At 39.5% G+C, this 23,959-nt stretch overlaps 1 protein-coding gene across 5 annotated transcripts in view; it reads left to right on the top strand.

Annotated features, from left to right (window-relative positions):
• The window catches only part of ESRRG (estrogen related receptor gamma), a 389,975-nt gene that overhangs the window by 135,979 nt on the left and 230,037 nt on the right, over positions 1 to 23,959 (top strand). For 2 of the 5 annotated variants that reach the window (XM_061991442.1, XM_061991439.1), the window contains one exon: positions 17,412 to 17,470. The exons of 2 other annotated variants lie outside the window; for them this stretch is intronic. Coding sequence is in view for 1 of the 3 variants with exons in the window: in XM_061991438.1 (XP_061847422.1) it covers positions 17,531 to 17,565 (35 nt within the window). In the remaining 2 variants the exon portion in view is untranslated. One more of the 5 variants, XM_061991438.1, reaches the window with a different exon arrangement.

Here is a 23,959-nt window from a genome sequence, read left to right as displayed (position 1 = left end):
TGAACTTCACCTGAATTTATTCGCTTTACTGTTCCAGTTTACTACTCAACATAACTTCAAGAAGTTGTGATGGAAAGATATGCACATAAGTTTATGGAAATTAGGGACCACAGTACCTTTTGACTTCAGTGTGCACCTTATTTCAAGGTCTCAGCCTAAAACAGTCTGTCTAGGCTCTTCTCACATTGCTCAAACACCAAGGGGTGTATTAAAACAGGAAGGCCATAACATGTGAAGGTGCTGTTTTATGTAAATTATGAAGAAACAGTTTTGTAGGAATACAGATTATATAACAGTAGTATTTCTGTAACAATATGTAGGTTTTTTGTCTTAGCCCACCTTTTTTGTCCTAGGCCAAACCCTCAAATATTTGTCATGCTGCATAGAGAAGATGCTTGTGCTTACCTGGCATTTCAGTTCTATTTACCAGGTAGGCTGTGAGTGCAGAGAGAGGTGCTGTGTGAGGAACAGAAATTGTTCAATTAGTCTGAATAAATATATTCTATATTTTCTGCTGGGGTCATGAGCCTAAGGTGTAAGGTGAAGTGACAATGTCTAGTTTTATTAAAAATTTCCAGATTTGTCTCCTAGGATAACAGATGACTTTCTACTGGCTAGACTAATCAATGTTATTCTTTCCATAGCATTGTCCCCATCAGTGCTGCAAATGTCATCCAAGTTGATATCAAAGTCAAAGGGAGAGAAACAGACTTTTAATTGCTTACAGTACCATGTTGTCCTTCGTGATAGCTCCAGGCCTTTCCCAGAGGAAGTGCTCATGCTTCATTATGGATGGAAGCTTTATTAGTATAGACGTCATCAGGTTCAAGTGTTAGGAAGAGCCTCTGCTTGCTAACAAAGGCCATGGCCTCGAATAATGTAACTGTTCTCCTTACTGAAGGTTGTAAGGTTGTAAGACAGTGTGGGTGACACTCTAGTTTTCTCCTTGTTGTGTTGTGGGTTTTTTTGGTGGGAGTTTTTTTTTGTCAGATCTTACATGATGCAATTCTTCCTTTCTGAAGGCTAGAAAGGAGAATTTGAGTGCTCTGTTTTCAGTATGTTCCTTTTGCTTTGGATCCAATTGCTTACCAGAGAAAAAACCTAGCTGAAGTCATTTCAGAAGTCTGTGTATAACCTATAGTCAATTAATCCACACTCTGCCGTATTTGAATAATGCTTCCTTTAAGATTTCTTCAGGTTTCAGATACTAGAAATGCAGCAGCACAGTGTATGCACTTATGAGATTGTTTTGGTCTTTTTTTATTTCCCCTTCTGGCAGATTTGCTAAGTAAAATTGTTGCATAGCTCTAAATACGAGTTTCAACTTCTTTTTATGTTGCAAATCTGAACTTTAACTTCTTTATATGCAAGATACCTTCTGCATGAGAGATGCAGCTGACGGATGACTTTTCTAAGAACTTTGTTTTCCTGACACCTTTATTTTGTTTAGCAACACTTTCTTCTCCGGTAACTGTTAGGTAAAATCCTTCTTTATCCTGTTCCCTGCCAGCAGGTGACAGGAAACTTGAATGAATTGATAGTGATACAGCATTGCATTAATTGCAGCTCCCACTCCTTCTTCAGCTTGTTGGCCACCCGAGCTTTCCAGTTCCAATTCAATATGCCGTTGAGGATAATGTTTAAATATAGACATCTTAGCTATTTACTCTTCTAGTTACAGTGCTGTGGCAGATGCTGCAGTAGTCCAGCATAGTATATTTACCATCTACGCAAAAAAATCCCAACCCCGTGCTGTCCCAATGGTTTCTTCATTTAGCCTAACTCACAGTTTACATAATAATTCACTTCAAGGTCTGATTCACCTCGAGTCATTTGCTCCTTCTTATTCCTTTCTCTCCTTCATTTTTAGGCATGGGCTTTCTGAAATCTGTTCCTGAATATACCCAAAGGTTGCAAGCATTTGAAAGCTAAGTGTGGGTTCTGATCAAAATTTTACAAATGGTTTCCATTTTATTAAGGAATCAAATTGAAGACCATTAATAAAATGGAAACTCTGCAGCTTAATCTAACCTTGATATATTTTCAGCCTAATGCATCTGCTTATAGCCCTGTCACTGCTGGATCTGAGCACTGAGAGCATTGTTGAATACATTTTCATACCTTTGCATTTTTTCCTCCTCCCTATCCCAAGTTAGGCCAGTTCTCCACTGTTCCAGGTACCTTTCTTTCCCTGACTTTGGCTAGGACTAGAAGAGACATGCGGGCCTTTATTTAATATCCTGTTCTCTGCTAAATGTACAGCTTGTTTAGTGGAGGAGGATTGATGCAGAAGGGACATTGAACTTGTTATCAGATTTTGGAGTCAAATAAGACTGGGTGCTACATAGCTTAATTACCTGCAAGAAGAGTTATGATGGCAAGCAAACTCATAGCACAACCATATCCAAATAATAAGTAGTGATGATGACCAAGCAGAAGTCTGGTTTGGCTCTGCTGAAATTTTTGCTTTACTGTAATCTTTGTGTGCACTCTTGTGTGGACCAGTGACTTTTCATCCTTCCACCCTAAAAATTCACTTTCCCTGGTTGGTGTATGGAGGTAACCTCATCTGCTTGGGTTGCAAGTCTGTTGCAAACCCTACTGAAGAGTTTTATCACTGAATTGTAGATTATCCTTGAGTGATAACTACTATAGGACTAACAAATATTATTAATGAATGTAATTATTTAATAGCTGTGATCAGGAAGAAAGTGGAATTGCAGGTGTTACAGAGCAAGAGTTTCTTTAGGTGGTCAAAGCATGTTTCTCTAAACTCTTACCGAGACTGAAACTTGATCCTAGCAAATGGATTCAATAATTGGCTTTGGGACATGGGTCAAACATTTGAGAGTGATGGCAAATTCACTTGCACTTGAAGTTCTTGAGGTGTGTACTGGTAAAAGCCTACTTTTCTCTTTTGTTTGAGTACTGGTACAAAAGCCTGGTGCAAAGTCTTTCCAGTGGCACTGAAAGCACTCTCCTCTCTCCTCACATCAGAGCACAAATCTCAAATTCCCTCTTCTGAAAGCGGCCTCTGGTTATTATAGGAGTAAAAATACAGATGATCTCTGCCAGACATACACGGAGACTAGGTGTCTGTGCTGACACATCAATACAAAGAACTGTTATCACAGGAAAATTTCTCCTTCTAAATCTGGGTTTAAACTAATATGAACAGACATACAAAGGCCCCGGTGGGTAACCTTTGTTCACACGAGAATATGTCTGCTCAGGGATTTCTTAGTTCATGTTAATTGATTGCCCGATGGGATTGATTAACTAATTGATTTACTGTGGTTTGTGATTTAACACAAGGATTGGCCTAGGGTATACTCCAAAAGTTTGATGTGGAACAGAGATTTGGAAAAAGCTGGGCACTAGCAGTGATAGTCCTTTTGAATGTGACTCTTGTGTCTTACATCAGCTGAATTGTGTTGCTGAAGGTGTCACTACTTAGCAGGAGCAAGGCTTTATAGGGTGGGTTAGAGCAGAGTAAGCAGAGAGGAGTGAATTTACAGCATCTTTGTTAACCCATATTTATTTCATATACGGCCACTTCAAGTGCATGTTAATAAAGTCAGTGTGTGACTATCGTCTTATCTTTTCCCTCGCAAAGGGAGAGGGACTACTGACAGAGTCTGTGCTCAGAATCATTGTACCTTTCCTCTTTCTGCAGGAGTGGGCTCCTAATCATTATTCTCTATGTGCTTGTGCTTGCCCTCCTCACCATCGTACATATATACTCAAGCATTTCTTACTGTGAAAGTACAGACAAAGAAGGTACAGACAAGAAAACCTTCACAGGAGGCCGGCCTTACAGCAAAGAGTACCCCCAATACTGTGGTTCACATATGTCCCTGCTTCCTGGTGAAAAATACCATTTAATGTGAGACATCAGAACCGAAATTCCCATCTGTATGACAACTTTGAAAGCATAGTCTAAGTGCCTGCAGTTGAAACAGCTTTCTTGTTGCTTATATAAACTTGTTTCAAAGAAATGGTGGTGTAACTCTACAGTGAGGGTGCAATAGGCTTTCTGTTCATGGGCTGGGTATTAGGAGACTCAAAAAAAGAAGAAAAAAATTATTTCCTATTAACCTGTTTTGAAAATAGTTTTCCTATATCAAAGCATGTTTATAAAGCAGATTGCAGTTGATAACAGTAACTAAAATGCAGTAAGAAGCAGCCTTTTGATCTGTTGCAAATAAACTCTTTTGCAGATAAATACATTACAAGTGTATTTTTGTTCGTTTGCTATCAAATTTAATAACAACCAGTGGAATTGAGTTCAACCAAAATGGTTTCATATCAGACTTTGAATACATACTTTTAAATATTAAAAGATAATGATTTGTATGGCATTGTTATATAATGCATTTCTTGTCTTCTCTTTTGTGCATGTGACAAATTCCAGTCGATAAGCCCAGGACTCTGGAGTCAGTTGTCTGGCTAGTTATTAAGATTAAGATAAGTACTGAGGAGGGAAAGATATAGCACATTGTACTGCCCTGCTGGGACGGGGCCACCTCGGATTCCAAGTGTAAACAATGCATTAGTTCTCCCTGGCTTATTTCAGACCCGAGGTGTACACTGTAAATATTTGGGAAATATGATGGAAAGACTGTAGATAGTCGTTTTTATTTTTTATCTGTTAAATGTTGCTACTAAAAAGTGAACCTTAGCTCCTTCCCTCAGGCCCCAAATCATTACTCATCTGTAAAAATCCAAGACCAATTTCTGTTAATTATGAAAAATAACTTTTTTCTCCTTACCCAGGCCATAAAAGAGCAGACAGACATTTGGACAGCCTTGTCATTAGGCACTTCATGCTGCATGTGCCACAACAATAACAACATAGTTAACGGTCATAATTTCAATTTGGGGTTTGAGGGGAAAATTGAGGGTAACAGAGCTGGAATTCCTGAACTAAAGGGTACTCGAGCTAGTGAGATGTCTCCTTATGACTTCTGTAAAATTTGGATCGGGTACAAAATAAAAGTTAGTGAGATTAGTTAGTGAGAAAGTTGGAGCTGTTATTGCTGATGTCTCCGCAGTGGAGTCCTAAGGGCATCATGCTGCCTTTGCCAAAGGGGTAGAGGGAGAAAGTTTTCTGTTACTCCAAAATATTACTGAGGTATTTTAACATAACAAATGTTTCCTGAAGTTTGGTTATTGCTACAAATTGGTAGTCAGCGCTTTCAAGACAGTAAGGTTTGACTTGTCTGTAGGATCACCGGAGGAGTGATAGAAAGCAGTAATTTAGAAAGTATATTGAAGCTGCGTGCTGTGCAGTGTAGATCACTGGGTAGCAATTAATTTTTGTTAATGAATTTAAAACTAGATGCATGGAAATGGCTGTGTAAAGTGTATACACTGCTAAACAGCTAACTAGTCCTTGGGGTTTGCATTTTCATTATCTGTATGTAAATCATTTCAGCAAGCATGATCTAATGAGTCAAAACTGCTCTGAAATTTGAACTGAGATTTGCTAGACACCTTCCGAAAATCCTTACGCTCTGCTTCATCATATGGCCCTTACAATGAGGCTGTGTCTACTTTTTGATTAATCACCTCCTCTGTGGAGAGAGTTTGAGAGTTTTATTGTGTTTCAGAAGGGTTATTTCTAAACTCTAGGAATAGCCCACATTAGTGGGGATGGGAAATTAAGGAACATTCAAAACCATTCAAGAGAAACAAGGAGCACAGCTGAGCAGTCCCCAGTGAGCCCTCCTAAATCTGATGTTTCTTATGTAGTAGGAAATAAATAATAAACCAAACCAGTTCACTGTAAAATGTTATCTGAGCAAACCATGCAAACCTCTTTTTCCTGAGTGTCAGAAAGTCCCACTACTGAATTAGAAGCTGTCTTTTTCCTTCATATGCCAGTTAAATCATTGTGCTTCCTTAGCTCCCATAAGGTATACACTACGATTTCCTTTTAACCAGCAATGAAGATAAATAGCTCCTCTGTCTTTGCTGTTTACGATTATCTTAAGCAAAAGCAAAATTAAGCAGAATCACTGCAGCATCACAGTTTCTTGCAGAACCCTGAATGTAGGATAAAAAGTTAGAATAGCTCAGAAAGAATTATGTAACATAAAAATATATGTGTATATATACTTGCATGTATATTCATAACTTCAATTACTAACACACCTCAAAAACTGGCATAATTAAAGTGATATCTAAGCTCGATGTGCTGTAACCAGATAAATGAAACGTACAGAGTGGACTAGAATATTTGGAATACCACGCTCTGTTTCCCACCCCTTTTCTCACAGTGTGAGCATTATATCATGGTTGTGTACATTCCAGTTAGCTGCAAGTGAGAAATCACTGCTGAGGTCACTGAAATGTCAGTGCCACATGCACCGAGGACAAAAATGGATGGGATTCCCTGTTATAGCTCTAATTATCAAAACTCATATGATACAAGAGGAAGATGTATGTGTGTTATGTGCTGTGTACTGCAGTCTAACAGAGACACTGCCTGGCCGAAGAGCCCTACAAACAAGCCCATACTGTAACCTATTTAGATTTTTAAACATTTCATACACTGTGTTGAGTAACTTTAGTCTTTGGCACACAAGTAAGGCTTTATGTTGTATATTCACTGAATACTCTTGAAACCAGCTACATGTTTTGTAAGCTCTTTAGCTGAGCCTTTGTATGGTCTGAAATACTCAGGTAGTTAGCATTCCTGCCAATTTGAAGTGATTGAGACCTTTACTTGAACTGACCTCAGAAGGAATAGAAGACTAATTGAGGCAGCCCTAGTTCTAGCTCTCTAGAGGTGTAAAACACTGCAAATGGTATCTGGTGCATGCATAAAAAGGTTTACATAGTGGAAGAGGGATATGGCAAGGAAAAGAAAGACCTTTCTCCCATCTCTCAGCAGCCTATTCCCCCTTTCCCCCTGAAGCTTCAAGAAAAGATAATTTTATTCCCTTCTTAATGTCATTGCATGGTAAAACAATCATAATAAAAAAAAAGGAAATGCACCCAAACAATGCAGAAGGTAAAATTAGGACAGTACTTGGGTGCCTCAGGGCTGTAATTAAAACTATCAAGATAAAAAGAGATATTCTGCCTCAGATTTATGTTCTGAGGAGAAGGAAAAAAAAAAGCTGAAAGTGAGACACAGCAAAAGAAATCCGTAATTCCAATGTATTCAACTCACCCATCAGAAGAAATGGCATTAATTCAGGTACCCAATTACTGTAATGTGGTTCAGAGCACCTCAATAGGTGTTTCAATCTCAAGCCAGGACTAACATTTGTAATCCTTTAAATGCACTTAAGAAATTGATGTTACAGCCCCACAATCTGTTAGGGGCCTTGCTTCCTGGCTGATTGCAAAGTATCCCACCATTAATTGGATCATCAGAATGTGATCCGCGTTCTGGTCCCCAGATTATATAAGACTGACTTTGCTCTGACGCGCTGAACCAGAGGCTTCTTTTGCTGGATATTTTGACCCTTAATGTAGATAAGTGGTATTTTTCATCAATCTTAGCTTGCATTAAAAAAGGGAAATGTCAATTCAATGTGGGGCGTTTAACTTAATTCAACATCTTTTAATTTAATACCTTGGAAAAGTTAGTCTGTCTCCGACCTGCCGGAGACTTCTGCTGATGGAATGGTTTGCAGAGCAGGGCTGGGAGGCACGTAGTTCCCACTCAGTAACACAGGTCCCAAAAGTCTCTTCTTGCTTTGTCCCTGTATGAAAGGGAAAGAGGGGCAAAAAAACCCCAGATGGCCTCCTGACCATGCTTTGCTGTATTGGTAATGAGTTTCCTCAGCTCCTTTGGACTGTTCTCTAATGACTACTCTAACGTGCCTGAGGGAAAAGAGACAAAAAAATTAATTCAGTGTTTACTGGCCTGTTTTCTTCTTGCGCTTCAAGTTCTCTTGATTTTTTTTTTTTTTTTTTTAAATTGTGTGTATGTGTGTGAATCAGGGTGCTTTGATTAATTCACTCGGTATTCTCAACATGTTTTGGTACTACAATAACAGCTGGTTTAGAAATCCTCTACATGGACAAGTCCTAAAATCCTGTTGAAAACAGGAGACACTCTTTCTGGTAGAATCAGGCTTTATCTCAAAAAAAGAAAAAAATTACCAGAATGGATCGGGACGTATCATAACACCTTTCTTTCCCTTTCTTCCTTTATTTCTTTTCTTGTTCTGCATCATCCTAGTGCTTCTCTTCCTGATACTGAATGCATTTGTCCCAGTGGTACAGACAGAAGTTCAAAGGCAACTGCAAGATTTCTTTTTGTTGGGGTTTTTTTCCAATGAAAACAGCAAGCTTCCCAGTATTCTGGGCATTGCAACAAGCATCAGATTCATTGGAATCTTATTATGGCTTTGGCAAAATCATTATACGGAATGCTATCTCTTGGCCTTGTTGTTAAGAGTGAAGATGGTGAGGTGAAGAAAGTCACGTTAGGTCTCATAACCAAGGCTTGCTGTTTCTCCTGGAACTGATGCATAATAATCCTAGGTACGGCAATGACTTCGGAAAAGTTAGTACCCACTATCTATGTATATAATATACACACACACAAGAAATATCTGGTGGAATCTGACGTTTTTTGCATTTCAGAGAGAGAGCAAGGTCTCTTCATCTGTGTTACACAGAGGCAGAAGCTCATAGAAACCATTTGGCAGCTAAAGCTGGCTGACTTGTGTCTCTTTTCTTTTGTTCTTAGTCTTAATCTTCCAAGTCTTCTTTGTCCCGTCATTAAAAATAGTGTCGTACTGTGGGCAGGAAGAACTGCTGAGGCACAGTAATGGTGAGGGGCAGTTGGATGTGATGTTCCATTACGGTCTACTTTTTCTGAGAGGTCTTTAGAGCTTTACAGGTTAAGGAAAAGCAAGCTTTTGAGGCAGCATCTTTGTTTTGTGAAATGTGTTTGATTCCAAGGAGAATCAGATTGAAGAGGATGGTTCTTGCATTTCTCCCATGCTCCTGCTGGCCAGGTACAATTCAAAGTCTGCAATGTAGGGGGGAAAAAAGATCAAAACTTTGAGGCAGAGAGTTTAATGAGACTGTCCCAAAACTATTTAGACGTCTCATCCATAGAGTTTTTTGCAGTCACTGAGGATGATGACTTGTGAGCTTTCTCAGTATATCAGAGAACATGGGTGTCCTTGTCCTTGGTCCCCACTAATTAGGTTTTGTAGACTAACAGTACCTAGGTTAGCCCTCTCACCGGATTTACAGAGATAATAAACACAGATTCATAAAAAGGCTTTTGGTGGTAAATATTTTTGCGGAGCACAGATAGGAACTGGTCTGGCATTTTGAGTGAACTGACTTATTAACATTTAATTGCGCACTGAGCAGGAGGCAGAATTTCTGGGGTTGAGTTGGGGTTTGGGTCTGTGTGAGGTTGTTGTTACTCATACAAGGTATGTGGCTCATGCATAAGTGACTGACCTTGCTTTCTTTTTTCCTGCTTTTTTTCTTTCTCCTTTCTTCCTGATATGAATTGAATAGGCAGGCAGATACATAGAGTTCTGGTCAGCCTAATTGGCACTAGAGGTGATATGGTGCTACACTAGGACAGGATAACCTTTAGGTTTAGGCTGCTGGCTGGAGCACAGGAAATGTGTGCATTCAATTCCCAGGAGTTCTCTGTCTGGTTTGGTTTGAATCGTGGTATGTATTGGTCATGGTGATCTTTTATCTTTGCACTTGTACAGCTCCTGGTACAGGAGAATCTCAGCTGGAACAACAGACACCTCTGAAATGTAGATAAGAGCCTTAGCTAGAGATGCCTATAAGCAGGTGACCAGCTTTCAAAATTATAATACTTTTCTATTAAGCATGTTTCATGGTACAGTATTTGAACCTCTGTGTTCTCCTAGAAACTGCCCTCATGGATGAAGAATGTGAGCTTGTGCTGTAGCGTTACATACTTACTGTACTAACCTGCAAAGTCCATAGATATAAGTTATACATGAGGGAATTACACCTACTTAAATATAAATATTTAAGAAGCAGTGTTGAAGGAAGCTTGGCTATATTCAGATCTGATATAAACAGAATCACCTTTCCTGCACATAGTGAAGCTGTATCTACTTCTACCACATGTAAGTTTAGCTTGGAGACTTCCAGATAAGTACTAGTCTCATAACTCAGCTTGTTCAACAGCTCTTTTAAGAAAAGAGAAATATAAAGCAATATAAGTAAGTCTATAATTACTTTGGCCACAGAACAAACATATTGTTTCTTCCTGCTTAGAAAGGCCTATCCTCTTCTATAGGCAGAGTAGAATCTGTGATATCTCCATTATTGATAGTGTTTCTACAGCAACTCTGTTTTCCAGCAAGCTTTGTACTAGCATAAGATGCTTCTGTTTTATTCCACAGTACAGAGGGAAAATGAAGCCTTTTGTAGCTTGTGGTGATGCCCTTCCTGGGCAACTGATTTTAAACACGCTATATCTTAGGGTGTTTTGCTGTATGAAGTTGCACTGGAAGTGTGTCACTTCCAGTCTATTTAATTAGAGTCTTAGTTGACACTGCTCTGCTGCCTTATGCCTGGACAGAAAACTGATCTGCGTTTTAGCTTTAAGTACACTACAAGGTTGGAAAGTAAAGTTGAGCTTGCAATGAAGCAGATATATTGGCTTACCATGCTTTGAAGACAAATGAAGTCTCATCCATCGCTGCTATACCAGTATGCTAGTGTTGTTTCAGGCTGTTTTGAGTTAGGATTTCTGTTTGCCCTTCCTTCCTAATGGGGTCCCTTGGTGGAGAATGCCGTCCAAGTGCAGGATGGATGAGGTGCCCTAAGGACCTGTATCAGGCTTGCCTTTTAAGCAGTGCCTTGCTGAACTGTGAACTAGGCTTTTCTTGGAGTGCTGAGTGAGGATAAGAATTCAAGTTTGAGAAAAAAAGTGAACAAACAGCACATACAGAAGCATATGTCAGCCTGAAAACACACAATATTTGGTGGCAGTATTAACTCTCATCTAAAATGATTTTCTTGTGGTGTCTTTAAGTATTTCCCAGGGGATCCTTTCTTTGTTCTAACTCCCTGTGGAAGGAGCAGAGAAAAAGGACTGGTCTGTTTGCCTCGGCCACTGTCAGTGACAGGCTCACAGCAAAATTAATTCTGGTCTTTCTAATGATTGTCAGTTACCTCATTGCCAGGGAAATGCCCTCCCTTCGTCTGCAGGATTGTAGCAACTGAGTGTAGTTATGTAGGACAACATAGTACTTTCCTCCAGGCTGCCCATGAAGGCTGAAGCATTTCTGCTTGCCTGTATGGCCAAGTGGTGCAGATTTCCTCTCTTTGGTAATGCTCACCTGTCCCAGGGTACGCTGCATATTGACAGCTGGTGTGTCTGCTGCTTGTCACGTTTCTCTGAAAAGTGAACTCTGTGTCTCCTTCATGTTGTGGGGAAAAAGATTTAAAAGAAGTGGGCAGGATTAAACAGAACCACGTGTTGTATCCATCATGATCATATTCACATCCAGGCTTCTCGGTTCTCTGGGAAGATGTGTTTGCAAGACCAGGTGGATACGTATAAATGCTGCATGTTTTTTGCAGTGAGATGCATACTTTTCAGCGGCAGACATCTGCTTGAATTCATGAGTCCACCTTTCATACAGGCCCAACTGCACAAACTGCAAATACTTTTCACGGCAACATTGATTAATTCAGCAAATTCAGACCGTCTTACACAGTGGGACAAACCAAATGTCATTTCTGTTTTCCAAAAGTGTGCTTGCTGTGGACTTTGCTTGTGCAATTAGTTGGATGCTGTTGCTGAAAATGTAGTACAAAAGTGTCCTATAAGTGAGTGCTAGTCAGCATATTTGGATATTCTGTGAGTGATAGCTCACACGTACAAGGGTGTGAAGCTGAGCAAGTGTCTTTTAAATGGTTGATTTGGGTTTCAGTGTTGAGCCCAGCTGTTCCTTGAAACACTCTGTACAGTAGAGTAATTTAGAGTGTAATGGTCTCGTATAAGGAGGCAGATGTGACTCATAGGTGAACTATTTCTGAATGATGACAAGGGTGTGAGCACTCTCCCTGTCCTTGTCTTTCCCCTCCCAGTGTCTCATTCTCCTAAATGTTTTTTTAATTTATTTTTTTCTTTCCTCCCACCACCTATGTGCAACAGAGGTAGGCACGTTGCAGTGTGACTCTGAGCCTGCTATGTTCTGGTTAATCTGGTTCTCGTGTTTGATTTTAATGTCTTTTTTTACTTTATGTACCCTAAGAAATCGATACTGGCTCAAGTAGCTTTGAATGTACCAGTAAGTGTACGTTAGAGTGAGAAGTGAAACAGAAAACATGTCTTCACCCAAGATTTGGAAGTGGTAGGAAATGACCTCGTACACTTCTGCTTTTTAGATCTTTAAGCCCTAAGCCACCCTAAATCTACTGTCCCTATAAAAGGCTGCATTTTAAAAGGCTTTAGGAGGCTTGCTGACCTTGCAACCTACTTTGTAAGGAGTCTGCACCCACAGCTATTAAACAAAATTAATTTCAGCACTTTTAAATTGTTAATCTTGCAAAAGACAACTTGCTTGCTCTCCAGTGATCCCACAGGTCATCATTCTGTGAGCTGCAAGCCATCACCCGGGTTCATGGCTCTGAACATCATCAGTCTGCTTGTGGTCTCCCATACGCCTTGCAAAATTAATTCCTCTGTCCTCCACTTTGCCTCCCTAGCAGCTCTGAGCTCTTGGCACTAGGTGAGCTCTGGGTGTGTGGCAGCCATTCACCAACAGTCACGCCACAGGTTATTCTCACTTTAAGGTTGCTCTATCCTAAATCAGTGCTTCCAATCTTCAACTCACAGTAATGAACTTTGGGTGGCAGGGCATGAATTCAGGTAGGAAATTACAATTTTACTCTTTGGAGTGTTAGGATTTTTACTTAAAGGGCTACATCTGTTGTCGGTTAAGTTTCTTCATGGCCATGGGGCAGATGCTTTACCAAGTACTAATTTCTTTTGGATTTTAAGTGTATTTTTTCTATCTGGCCATGACGCTTGGAATTGTTACCTTTATTTCCTCCAGGTAGCAATATGTGTGAATGCACCGGGGTGCGGGAGAAAGTGTGTGCTGTATCTGGTATTATCATGCCTGGTTGTACCTGCTCCTTCTACCTCTTTTGTCTCTGCCACTCAAGCCAATTTCAGCCATCCGCCAACTCTCATTTGGGATAATAGCCTCTCTTTTTGCTGTTGTCTTGTCATGTTTGATTCGGCAGCACAAGGGTTTTAAATTAGCCAAAACGTTTGCGTGCTGGGCTTACTCTGCTGCCACTACCAGTTGTAGAGCCACTAAACCACTTGATGCTGAAATTGATGATTGCTCGGAAGGAATAAGAAATTGTTGGTGGCTACCGGGAAGATTCATTCACGCCGAGCCCCTTTTAAGAAATCTAAGGGGGAGGGAGAGAGAGATTTCCTTCATTTTGCTTCTGCCTGGCTGGTGGCTGCATTGTGCTTGTGCCAGGTTCCTGCTGAGTGATTACAGCCTTGCTAGGCTGCGTAGTTCCTGTGATTTCAACATAAAAACAGAAGAAAAATACAGAGGGAAGGAAGAAGAAGGGGAGAGAAGGGGAGGGAGATAAACCTCCAAAGACTAGCTGTTCAATTCAGTAACACAGAATTGTGATGTTTTAAGTCACTGCCCACTTTTGGGGTGATTTGCTTGTTTGTTTGTTTTTTTAAAAATCTAGTTCATCCCCCCGGCTAGAACTTGTTAAAAGTTCTACCCAGTAGAAGACTGTCTTCATTGGCCTGCCTGAGCTTGCGATCCTAAACCACAGCTGGGCTGTAAGGAGATTTTCATATTCTCTAGATTAAAAATTACTCATCATTAATGGAATCTGGGATCATCCAGAAAGTACAAAACTTCTAGTAATACCCCCCCATCTCCTCCTTAAATGCCTTTTACTTGTTTATATTAGTGTTTGAAGATATGGAGGGACAGAATTTATAAGAGAAAAGTTGATGACAATGCTTGAGAAACTCTACAAAGAAAACACATGAAGTCATAGAATTAAATGTGAATGACTACGGTTGTACAAGGGATATAATTGTATTTCAGAACAATATGAAATCACATATGCAAAGTGAGAGAGGCATCTTTTATTTCTATTGGGTTGATTTGGTTTCTTTTGGAACAGATGGTATCTTTTGGCTTTTAAAGGAAAAAAAAAACAACCATATTCTAGCAGTAGCTTCTGGGTTACAGTGATGATAGGTAGTTAAATGGTCAGAATAGGTCAGTAAGAGATGCATTGCATGTACAATAGCTCAGGATTTCCAAGTCTGAAGACAAACACTATCTAGTGGAAAATAGTAGCAACTGTGATGTAAAGACAAAACAAACTCAATTGAACCCTCTATTTGCCATATATGCAAGTTCCCAGGCAGTTAGAAGCATTGCTTCACGTATGTAATTCATTATACAGTGTCACAAATAAAAGCCTAAATATACCACATGTGAGAATATGACTGCATCGCATCCAAGCCAAGAAAGATGTTCTCATTTGATCTAATATTGCTAACATTATTATTAGCAATATTCTAGCACTTTTTTCCTGATTACTAAGACACATGTTCTCTTGCGTAAGATGCCCTTTTTCTGCTTAAAAAAAGTTGTAAATTTGAAGAGTTTGAAGGTGTTGGCATCCAACTTTCTTTCTCCCTGGTATGTAATAAATCTTGAAGAACTCATGTGAATGACTAGAGCTCTAAAAATACAAATCTAAGTAAGAAGCTGAATCTCTGGGGGCCAGCAGTGGTGTGCTGTTGTGCAAGTCTAGCTCTAAGGGCTTCTGTCTGTACCAATTAACAGTAGATTGGAAAGCCAAGCGACCATGATAGGTTTAGTCCTGTTATCTATCTCTAACTGCTGCACTGTTCAGAATTGCTGGTTTCTCTGCAAAATCATGACAGATGTATTACAGGAAAATATATTAGTCGAGTAGCTAGTGAGAGAGTTAATGCAAGGGATAATAAGTAGCTAAGGCTATGTCCTCTAGCAGACTTTGATGTGGTTTGATAATATATGGGATGGGTCAATCTGCCCTATTAGCAAATGTAGCCAGTTTATGCTCTACATACAAACTAGAGATTTGATAAAGCACTAAATTAGTTTTCACAAGGTATTAGATGTTAGATACTTAATGGGATCATCATGCTTTTGCTACACTTGGTTAAGATGTGTTCTGTAACAGAAGCATGCGACGGCATGACATTTCACCAGGAAAGGAAGCGTGTCTTGTGACTGAATCACGAGTCTGGGAATTATAATGTCCAGGCATCGCTTGGCTTCCAAATTACTGTCTGTCTGATTTGCTGGGGAGGTTTCTCTTTTCACATCTGCAGAATGGGATCGTATCCTTCCCTTTTTCTCTTTGCCTCTTTGTGAAGTTTAAGCCACCAATGCTTGTAAAGTGTAATTTTTTTAGTCCTTGGATGCGAAGGTTACAAGTAATCATAATTCTGTGAAACTTTGGTTGCGTGAGACTAATACTGTCCTGTGCAGTAAGTGCTGGGAGATTCCCTAAACTTGACAGCAGAGAATTTACAGGTTAAAGAAAATTTGAATCAGAAACCTTAGTAGAGTGTGGAAGGAGGAGCTCAGGGCTTTGATACTCCACAGCTGTGTGCTACATTCTCTCTGTGCCATTGTGAGGCTAGTATTTTAAAAGCTGAAGTAAAACCAATAGTTCAGTAAAAAGCTAGTAACATCTTTGTACCACTAAAGATCCATCAGTAAGATATGTCACGTGATGACAAAGTCCTTGCCTTCACATACTTGCACCCATTCTGCTGCTGGGGAACGTAGGTGAATAAACTGACCTTCTCGGTCTGCACAGCAAATCAATCTCTGAAAAACGGGTCCTCAGTTTGAGCGTTCCCCTTACCTCAGCTGATGTTTGGTCCACTAAAGCAGGCTGTCGCTTTACTTAGCTGGTAACGCTTTTATAAGCTTGTTTCTTCGCTGCCAGAGAAAGTGATGTAAAATGACCCTTTTTTTTTTTTTTAAGTTATATGGGGTTTTTGTCTTGTTAAATAAAAATCTAAAACTGCTGACAGCAGGGTAGGCCCACAGCTACCTTCAGAAAAGGATGCTTTAAAACCCATTAAGCATTTTGTACTTAGCACATGAATCTAATTTTTGCTAATGTTATTTTTCCCTGTGTTTACAGATACTGTTCTTAATTACATTTGAAATGCATCATTTTACTTTCTCTAATTGATATCTGACTACTTAAACAAGTAGCCGGTCCTGAATGGCCGCTGCCAGGCTTTGCTAGGGAGACATTCCCACCTTTTTGCAAAATGCAACAAGAGTGGCATAGATAAAATGATCCTGTTTGAAAAGATAGAAGCCGCATCCCAATATAGATCACAGTGGAAAATGACTCAATTACATGACGGCTCCTCTCCTTTTACCCTCTCTCCTCCACTTTCTCAGCCTGTTTCCTAGTCGAGCTGCAGTAAGAAATGCGTTGTGTATTGTGACATTTTAGTTTGCTGTTACTAATAACCCCTTTGCATCTTTCATTAGTGTGTTATTTATAGGCTGGCAGAAGGACACCAGTACTGTTCAGCCTCTGAGGTGGTGCTGCCAGCATCCCAAGGACTGAAATGTTTTTTAAAAGCTCTGGGTCATACCCTGGCCTCAGCATCGGGCTCACCTAGCTCCGGCAGAAGCCTGTGCTGTGCTTTGGGCTGAAATCCCATGTCTTAAAACCTGCTGAGGCCAGCATGGACTTCGGATGCTTGTATAAACAAGAAGATTTTGCCTCATAGCTCCTCCTAAGCTTGCACCTGATAGCCTCTCGGGGCAGGAGGGCTGCGCTTCCCCTAATAAATTCCTTTTTGTGAACCCACTTGTTAGTCAAGCGCTGTGCACACTAACTACAGCAAGGGCCCTGTGTCTTGGGCATAAATTACTCTCGCGTGGCACTGTCTCTGAGCAGCCCCCCAGTTATGGATTACTTTGTTCTCGACTTGACAGGAACATAATTAGAACTGTTGATGAAATCTACCAAATTGTTCCTCCGTGGCCTCAATGGTCAGGAAATTTGGCTGAGTCGTATTTGTCACCGATGTAAAGGCTCTAAACACTTCATATTAACTATGTTATTAATGTGCCCTCTAATCTGTCCGTGAATTGGTAATACTTGGAGTGAGCTTGTGCTCTAATAGCACCTTGTGATGGATACATTGTAATGCTGTTAAAAAGTTTCTGGAGGGTGGTGGGAAAAAAACCCCAACCACAAAACCTTAATAAAAAACAAACATTTCTAGGTTGTTTCTTTTCTCTGTATGTGCTTTTTTATGTTACAGAGTTTTGTTTTGTTTAATTGGAGATTCATTTAGGCTTTACATTGACAGACCGTTTTCTGTTCTATAGGATTTGCTGACATTTGGGCTGTTTCATTGCCAGAGGAGGCTTTGTGTGTCCCAAAGGAAGTGAGTGATCTGGCCATAACAAATCCTGCCAAAATATTTTAACACCGTTACGATTTTCTAATGCAATGCGTAGTGAATGTGACTAGAAAAGGATGGTGAGTCCACGGAGGGGTTTGCTCTCTCTTCTCTGCCATTTGTCTGGTGGAACGAACACACAGGAGCTGCTGGGGGTGGTGGGAGACCGCAGTCAGCAGTGGCGGGGGTGTGGGGGGGTGGAGTGGGGTGGTTTGCTTCCTGAAGTGTATCACTTCAGACACAGCAATGGCTCATGCTTAATCTTAAAGCCAACTTTTCAAATTTTAGTCCTGCGCTTGAACTTGCTGAGAGTCCAGGGTGATCAGAGACAGTGTTTTAGTTATGTTAAGTAAATGTATTTTTGCTGCTGTAAACGTTCTATAAGTTCAAACAAGGAAACGTGTTAGTTACAGATGAGAGACACATCAGTGGCTGAAGGTCCTAGAAGTCTGACAAGCTGCTGTCTTGAGTAGAATAAACTCTTACTTTAAAACAGAGGACAATCTCATACTTCAGTATGGTTTTGAAAAACACCAGGGTGGCTCTTAACTATATAATAACTGTACTTAAAGTGTTAGAACACAAAAATAGGAGTTTCCACATGTAGCGTTCAGAGAATGAACAATTCTGACAATGTTTAGCATAGAGCTGGGTGTCTGGGAAAACAATAATTTAGATCCCTGAGCCATTCTCTAAAGCAGAGGGTAAATTAACTGCTGTTTTTCTAATACCTTGATGATTTGCTTAAATTAAACACCACCCATTCACCCCCACATCTCCAAAAAAACTCAAGCCATGGGTAAAGTTAGCGTTTAGTAAACAATTTAAACCCTAAAACCAGCAGCAGTTCAAAATGTGCTGGGTGAAGTATATCAGCCATCGTCTCTTACGCTCAGCATGCACCACGTTGGATTACTCTGGCAATTAGCTTCTGTAGCAGGGTAAACTCATATTTCTTTGATCATTTTACATTCACATGCTTAAGAATAAACAGAGTAGGCGACCACGTGTACCAGCAAGTTTTGATAATGAGAAATAGACAAGTTGGGCATGACTGCAGCTTTGGACGTTGCTCCACATGAGCAGATCCTTCTACTTGTACTGGAACGATCCCAAGCTTCTGACAGGGTTGTGTTATTTGCCCCTGACCTAGGTTGTCAGATGTTGAGATGTACATAGTCAGGCCTTTTACTGTTAACATTTTTTCCCACTCGGACTTCATTTTATCATCTTAATATTCATAAATGAAATGGCAATCTAACTCTCACCTTTCCCATGCAAATCAATCTATTTCTAGTAACAAGCAATTTAAGGTTTTGGGGTTTTTTTGGTATGTAGTTACTATCTCTGGAAATACGATTAGGATTCAGGATGCTCAAATTAGATGTTAGTGCATACAGGTACTCTGTTGATGACCCTATTATTAGAATAAAGTAGACCAGTGTTTCCCTAGATCTGTTTCTTTTCACTGCTTTTGTCTCTTTTTCTCTCTCAGTTCATCTTGTCTAAATTTTTTTTCTGTTCTTTAATTTCACCCGTTAATTCATTTCTACTGAAGCCATGGGATCTTGAAGAGCTTTCTATATAATTAGATCTTGTTGCTTATTTGCAGTGTGTTTGAAACTGAATTACATTTTCTTTTGTCATATTCCTATCACAGTTCTAAAATGGGATGTTATTTGGGGCATTCTTACCCAAAAGCATGCTTTATGCTGTCGTGGCTACACTTCATCTGTCTTTCTAATAGGCTTTTGCTACTAAAAAATTTTCTTTAAGTGAATGAGTATTACATTATCCTTGAATGTTACTATTTCTTTTGTTTGGGTTTGGTTTTTTTTTTTTCAGTTTCCAGGGAAAATGTCATGATGTGTGTTCTGTACATACAATTCTAATTTCTGTCATTCAGGAGACCAAAATACTTCATGAGAAGAGCTTAATACCAATTTCACTTTTTGTTTAAGAGTAGGAAAACTATTTCTCTAGAAACCAAGGCACTTCCTCAAGAGGAAAGTGGACAATTGGGCCCTGTAACATTAATTTAGTAAAACTGCATGATGTTACAATGTCAGCTGTGGGGAGCATATGCTAATAGACACTTGTATTTGAAAACAGGATTCATAGTTAGTCATTCTAAGAAATAGACTTACCACTTCATAAACTCGAGGAAAGACGATTTTCTTTTCCAAACATTTAAATTACTCAGCCATTTTATACATTAAAATCCAATTATAACTTACAAGATATTTAGAAGAATTTTCAAAGCTATTTCTTTTAGGAACTATGCATATACCAAGGCTTTAGCACTTAAGTAGTTCATATTCTCAACTGCATCTACTGGGTTTTTTCTTAACAAACTAGGATTTCAAGAATGTTCATTGTTAGACTAGTAAGTACAAATTCCAAACAGCCAGTACTGCTTTCAGAATATGTGACATGTCCTCTGAAACAAGCGAACATTGCAGTTCAGTTCAGATTTCACCCAGTGTGTCTAATGAACTCCTGAATACAGCTTAAAAATACTTTCCCCCCCTCCCTCCCAAAGATAGTAATTACCAGGTTAAAGTACAGGTTTATTCTATCACCTTTCTTCTGACACATTATGCAGGATGCCTGCAAAACACATTCGGAGAGAAATCAAAATGTACTGGAGGATTTTAGGAATGAGATATACCTGCTACTGAATGGGAAAACTTGTTTTAAGCATCACCACCTTGGTTCTCAGGGCCAACTTGGCACTTGAGCTAGACTGACATTCATCAGTGAAGTTCTCCTTCTGAACATTGCTTTTCCTCGAATTGCATAAAAGTAACCTGTCAGAGCATACAGCAAACCTGAATTGACATAATCTGGATATGAGGTTGTATGTTGCTTGACCTGTATGAAACTGTAACAATTCCAAAAAATATATTGTCCAGAGCTACAGCATGATCTTTCAGATTATTCAATTTGGGTGCTGATTTGTCAGCAGATAGGGGGTATAATGTGAATCACATCACACCAACATGGGTCAGGAAATCACCAGTGGAATTGTACATAATGCAGTCTCCGGGGAGCGTGTCGTAAGTACGAAGACCTAAAAGATGCACATGATACTTATGCCATTACAAGACCGCTTACCAAAGGCACCTTTTTGCTCAGCCTAGCAACCTATTTCCACAGCGTTTTTCACCTGTTGGGAATTAATAGGATGGTGTTTGGTAAATGCTGTATTCCCAGATCAAGGCTTAGCTACCTGTGGAGTTGAAAAGGAAGTTCATAAGATGGGAAAATCCTACTTGAAAGGCCAAACTGGAGAGAGAATAAGATTTTAAAAGCAGAAGCTGCTCTCTAAGGATTGCAATGAGCCTACGGTCCACTCCCCCCCACCCCCCCTCCCCTGCCAATATGAAAAAAATGAAGCAGTTTGCTTTACCAGAAAGAAATCAAAGAGGGGTAGACAATTGCTCACCCGTCTCACTCTGCATGCAGTACAGCTGAAATTGAGATGAGAGCCTGGTGTTTCTCTTCATGAAGAGACTGTATGAATGTAAGGTCGCAAAGATATTAGGATTTACTATGTAAAGTCATACTTGTCAATAGCTTCTCTTGCTGGATATTTAAAGTTCAAGTGCCTGTTTGCTTTAGTTAAGTGCTCTGAAGTGTTTTAAAAAGCAATGGGCCATTTATATAAACAAACAGAGAAACTTGCTGATAGTCCTTCCAGTCAATGTGTGTTACCCAATATTTAGATATCCTTCCTTGAGTCTGAAAAAAGATTTGCAGAACAACGTCTAATACACGTGAGTCTTTGTTAATAGAGTATTGTATTATAATATTTGATCATAGGCATTGCTTATATTGAAACACAGTTTCTCTGTTGGATGCAACCATGAAGACATAAAGGGTAGTTAGTAGCTCACAAACTTATTCATGTATAACTTAAGTATGACTTGAGAAGAAGAATAAGCTTGAGGCCTGATGTCCCTTTGGAATATTTGCAACAGAGAATGAATACTGATACCTCTCCTATGTTTTTCTTCCTCTTGCTCGTCTCTGCTAACTCAGGAATCTCTTGCAGTCCTGAGAGTCGGGCAAGCAAATTTAAACGCTTTCTCAAACCATGGAAAATTTCTGTGCACACACCTATGGCCACTCACAGAAAGAAAGGAAACTGCCAACACTAACTGGTAACGAAGGTGAAGATTGGGAGGTTATTTACATGCTTCCCAACACTGTGTTCCCTACCAGTCAGTGTCATAGTGCTTCCCTACCTGTTGTCCTCATGGTAATCGCTGTACTGTCACAGCATTGCTCTACTCAAGTAATGATCCCTTAACCTAATGTTGCTGTTGTGGTACTGAAAGCCTGAGCATGTAGTAAAATAGTATCTTGAAAGTCATCCTCTTTCATACGTATAAAGAAATAAGCATTGTTTGGAGGAGTCACTGAACATTCCTTTTCCAGTAAGGTCAAGGCAGTTAGGTAGCTCCAGAAGAAAAAGTAAACTAGGTAACAACAGCATCAACCCCCCAAAATTCGATGTAATGTAAGCAATGGGGATATGACTGGGTGCTATCTTAAGACTAAAATGGGCATCCTTAATTTAAACAAGAAGTTTGTCCTAGTAATTTTGATCTGCATGGTTGGGTTTTCTATCTACCTCATACTGTCTGTGAGATTCAGAGGGTCTCATAAGCAGGTGGATTTAGAGCTGTTGCTAATTTAAAATGCATTTAATGAAACACAAGTTTTTTAAATCTTACAAATCGGTGAATGTAGCATAGTTTGAAGACTGGTTTTGTCAAGTTTGATTAGCTCAAAGAGAAACCTTTTCTAAATATTGGTTGTGAGATTAATCAGGCAGTGTAAGACCTTGAATTATTCCTCATCACAGGAAAACAATGTAATGTATTCTCTCATTTGACAACTGGGAAAATGTAGCTTCTGAGGATTTAAAATATGTGTTTTAAAGATTGGACCCAAGGAAAAAACTTTTAGACTGTTATTTTTGGTTTTCTTTTTAACTGACTTGTAATTTTCCATACTGCAATTTCTATAACGAATTCCCATATTGCAAGCTGATAGTACTAACATCTTTACACTGAAGAATGTTCTCATTATTGACTCCATTCTCAATTAATTATAAGTTTCTCATGTTTTAATGAGTAGGATTAAACTTTCATATTGCAAATATATGTCTCACATTGCTGGCTTAGAAACTTTCTAAAGAAAGTGGTTGAACTGTTTCTCTAAACAAGGGAAACAAAGTGTTCATTGTGCACATTAAAAGGCAGTTACCATATTTGTAAACACTTGTAGAAAAGCTTTAGTAGCTTTGTGCTTTGGAACAAAGTTTTGAAATTTGGGCAAAAGTTTCTCTGTTCTTTTCTAGTATTTTCTGTCAGAAAGAGGTTTTGTCTTCACTGAAATAAAGGCTCACATAGGCACGTGTTATGTCTTGCAAAATACGGGATAGCAGAGGAAGAATAACTTTCAGGGATACCCTAATTTTCACTGGTTACTCTTCATTCCTCTTTAGTAAATCCCTGCTTCCTTCTGTAGCCTTTTTTTTCCCTCTACCACAAAAATGAAATGCGTACTTTTAATTGTCCTGTTTTTAAAAACTGGTATATTTGTAGAAAAGATGCTGCCACATGTGCTATTTACATTCAGATCTGATCAAATGCAGCTCTGCAGAACATCTATCAGACTTCTCTCCAAAGTTCAGTGTGCATTAATAGACCCTGTTTATTCATCGTATTTTCTAGCAGAAGTTTGATGTTCATTTGTCTTCTAGTTCCCTATACAAGTTAACATCTTTCTCACTAGTGTAGATCCAATCCTTTCTAAAAAGGCTTGTTATTTTACTCATGTGCCTGCAAAATATATGAACAGGATGGATGTGTTCTAGCCCTGTTGTTTCTGGACTGTTCCTGCTGGTTTCAGTATGGTTATGACTTCCCCTCCTCACCAATCTATCATTACTAATTAGATACCTATAAGCAATAAGCACCGATAAGTTTGGACTGTGTGTCAGTAGGTGGACATCACAGTATTTATGTCACAGCTGCATCAATCACAGCAGTTTGTTACCAAAGAAAAGTAGGTTCCTTACCAAAAAGAAAATATTTCATTAGGTGTTTTACATTGCTTGTTTGGTTTGTATCAAATTAAAACAGTAATCTGGCAATTTGAATGGCAATATCAGCTGATAACACAGTTTGGCTAATAACACGTGAGCATGACTTGAAGGGAATTGAATCAATATGTCCCTCACCAGGTAGAAACCTTGCTAAATGCACAGCACCAATTTATACTCCAGGCTGTTCCTCATGAGATCTGTTAATACAAACAGCATATAACTACACTTGGGTATAGAGGTCTTGACAGGATGTGGCTGCTCTTTCTCACTTCCCAGAGGACTTTCTGTGTACCGTCACCTATCCTAGTGCTCCTTTGCCTCACTGGCAGAGTTGTTAGGAGAACTGTTGTGAT

This window comes from Colius striatus, chromosome 2, assembly GCF_028858725.1.
Source record: "Colius striatus isolate bColStr4 chromosome 2, bColStr4.1.hap1, whole genome shotgun sequence".
In the NCBI taxonomy this organism is placed as follows: Eukaryota; Metazoa; Chordata; class Aves; order Coliiformes; family Coliidae; genus Colius; species Colius striatus.
This window is presented reverse-complemented; position numbering and strand designations above follow the sequence as displayed.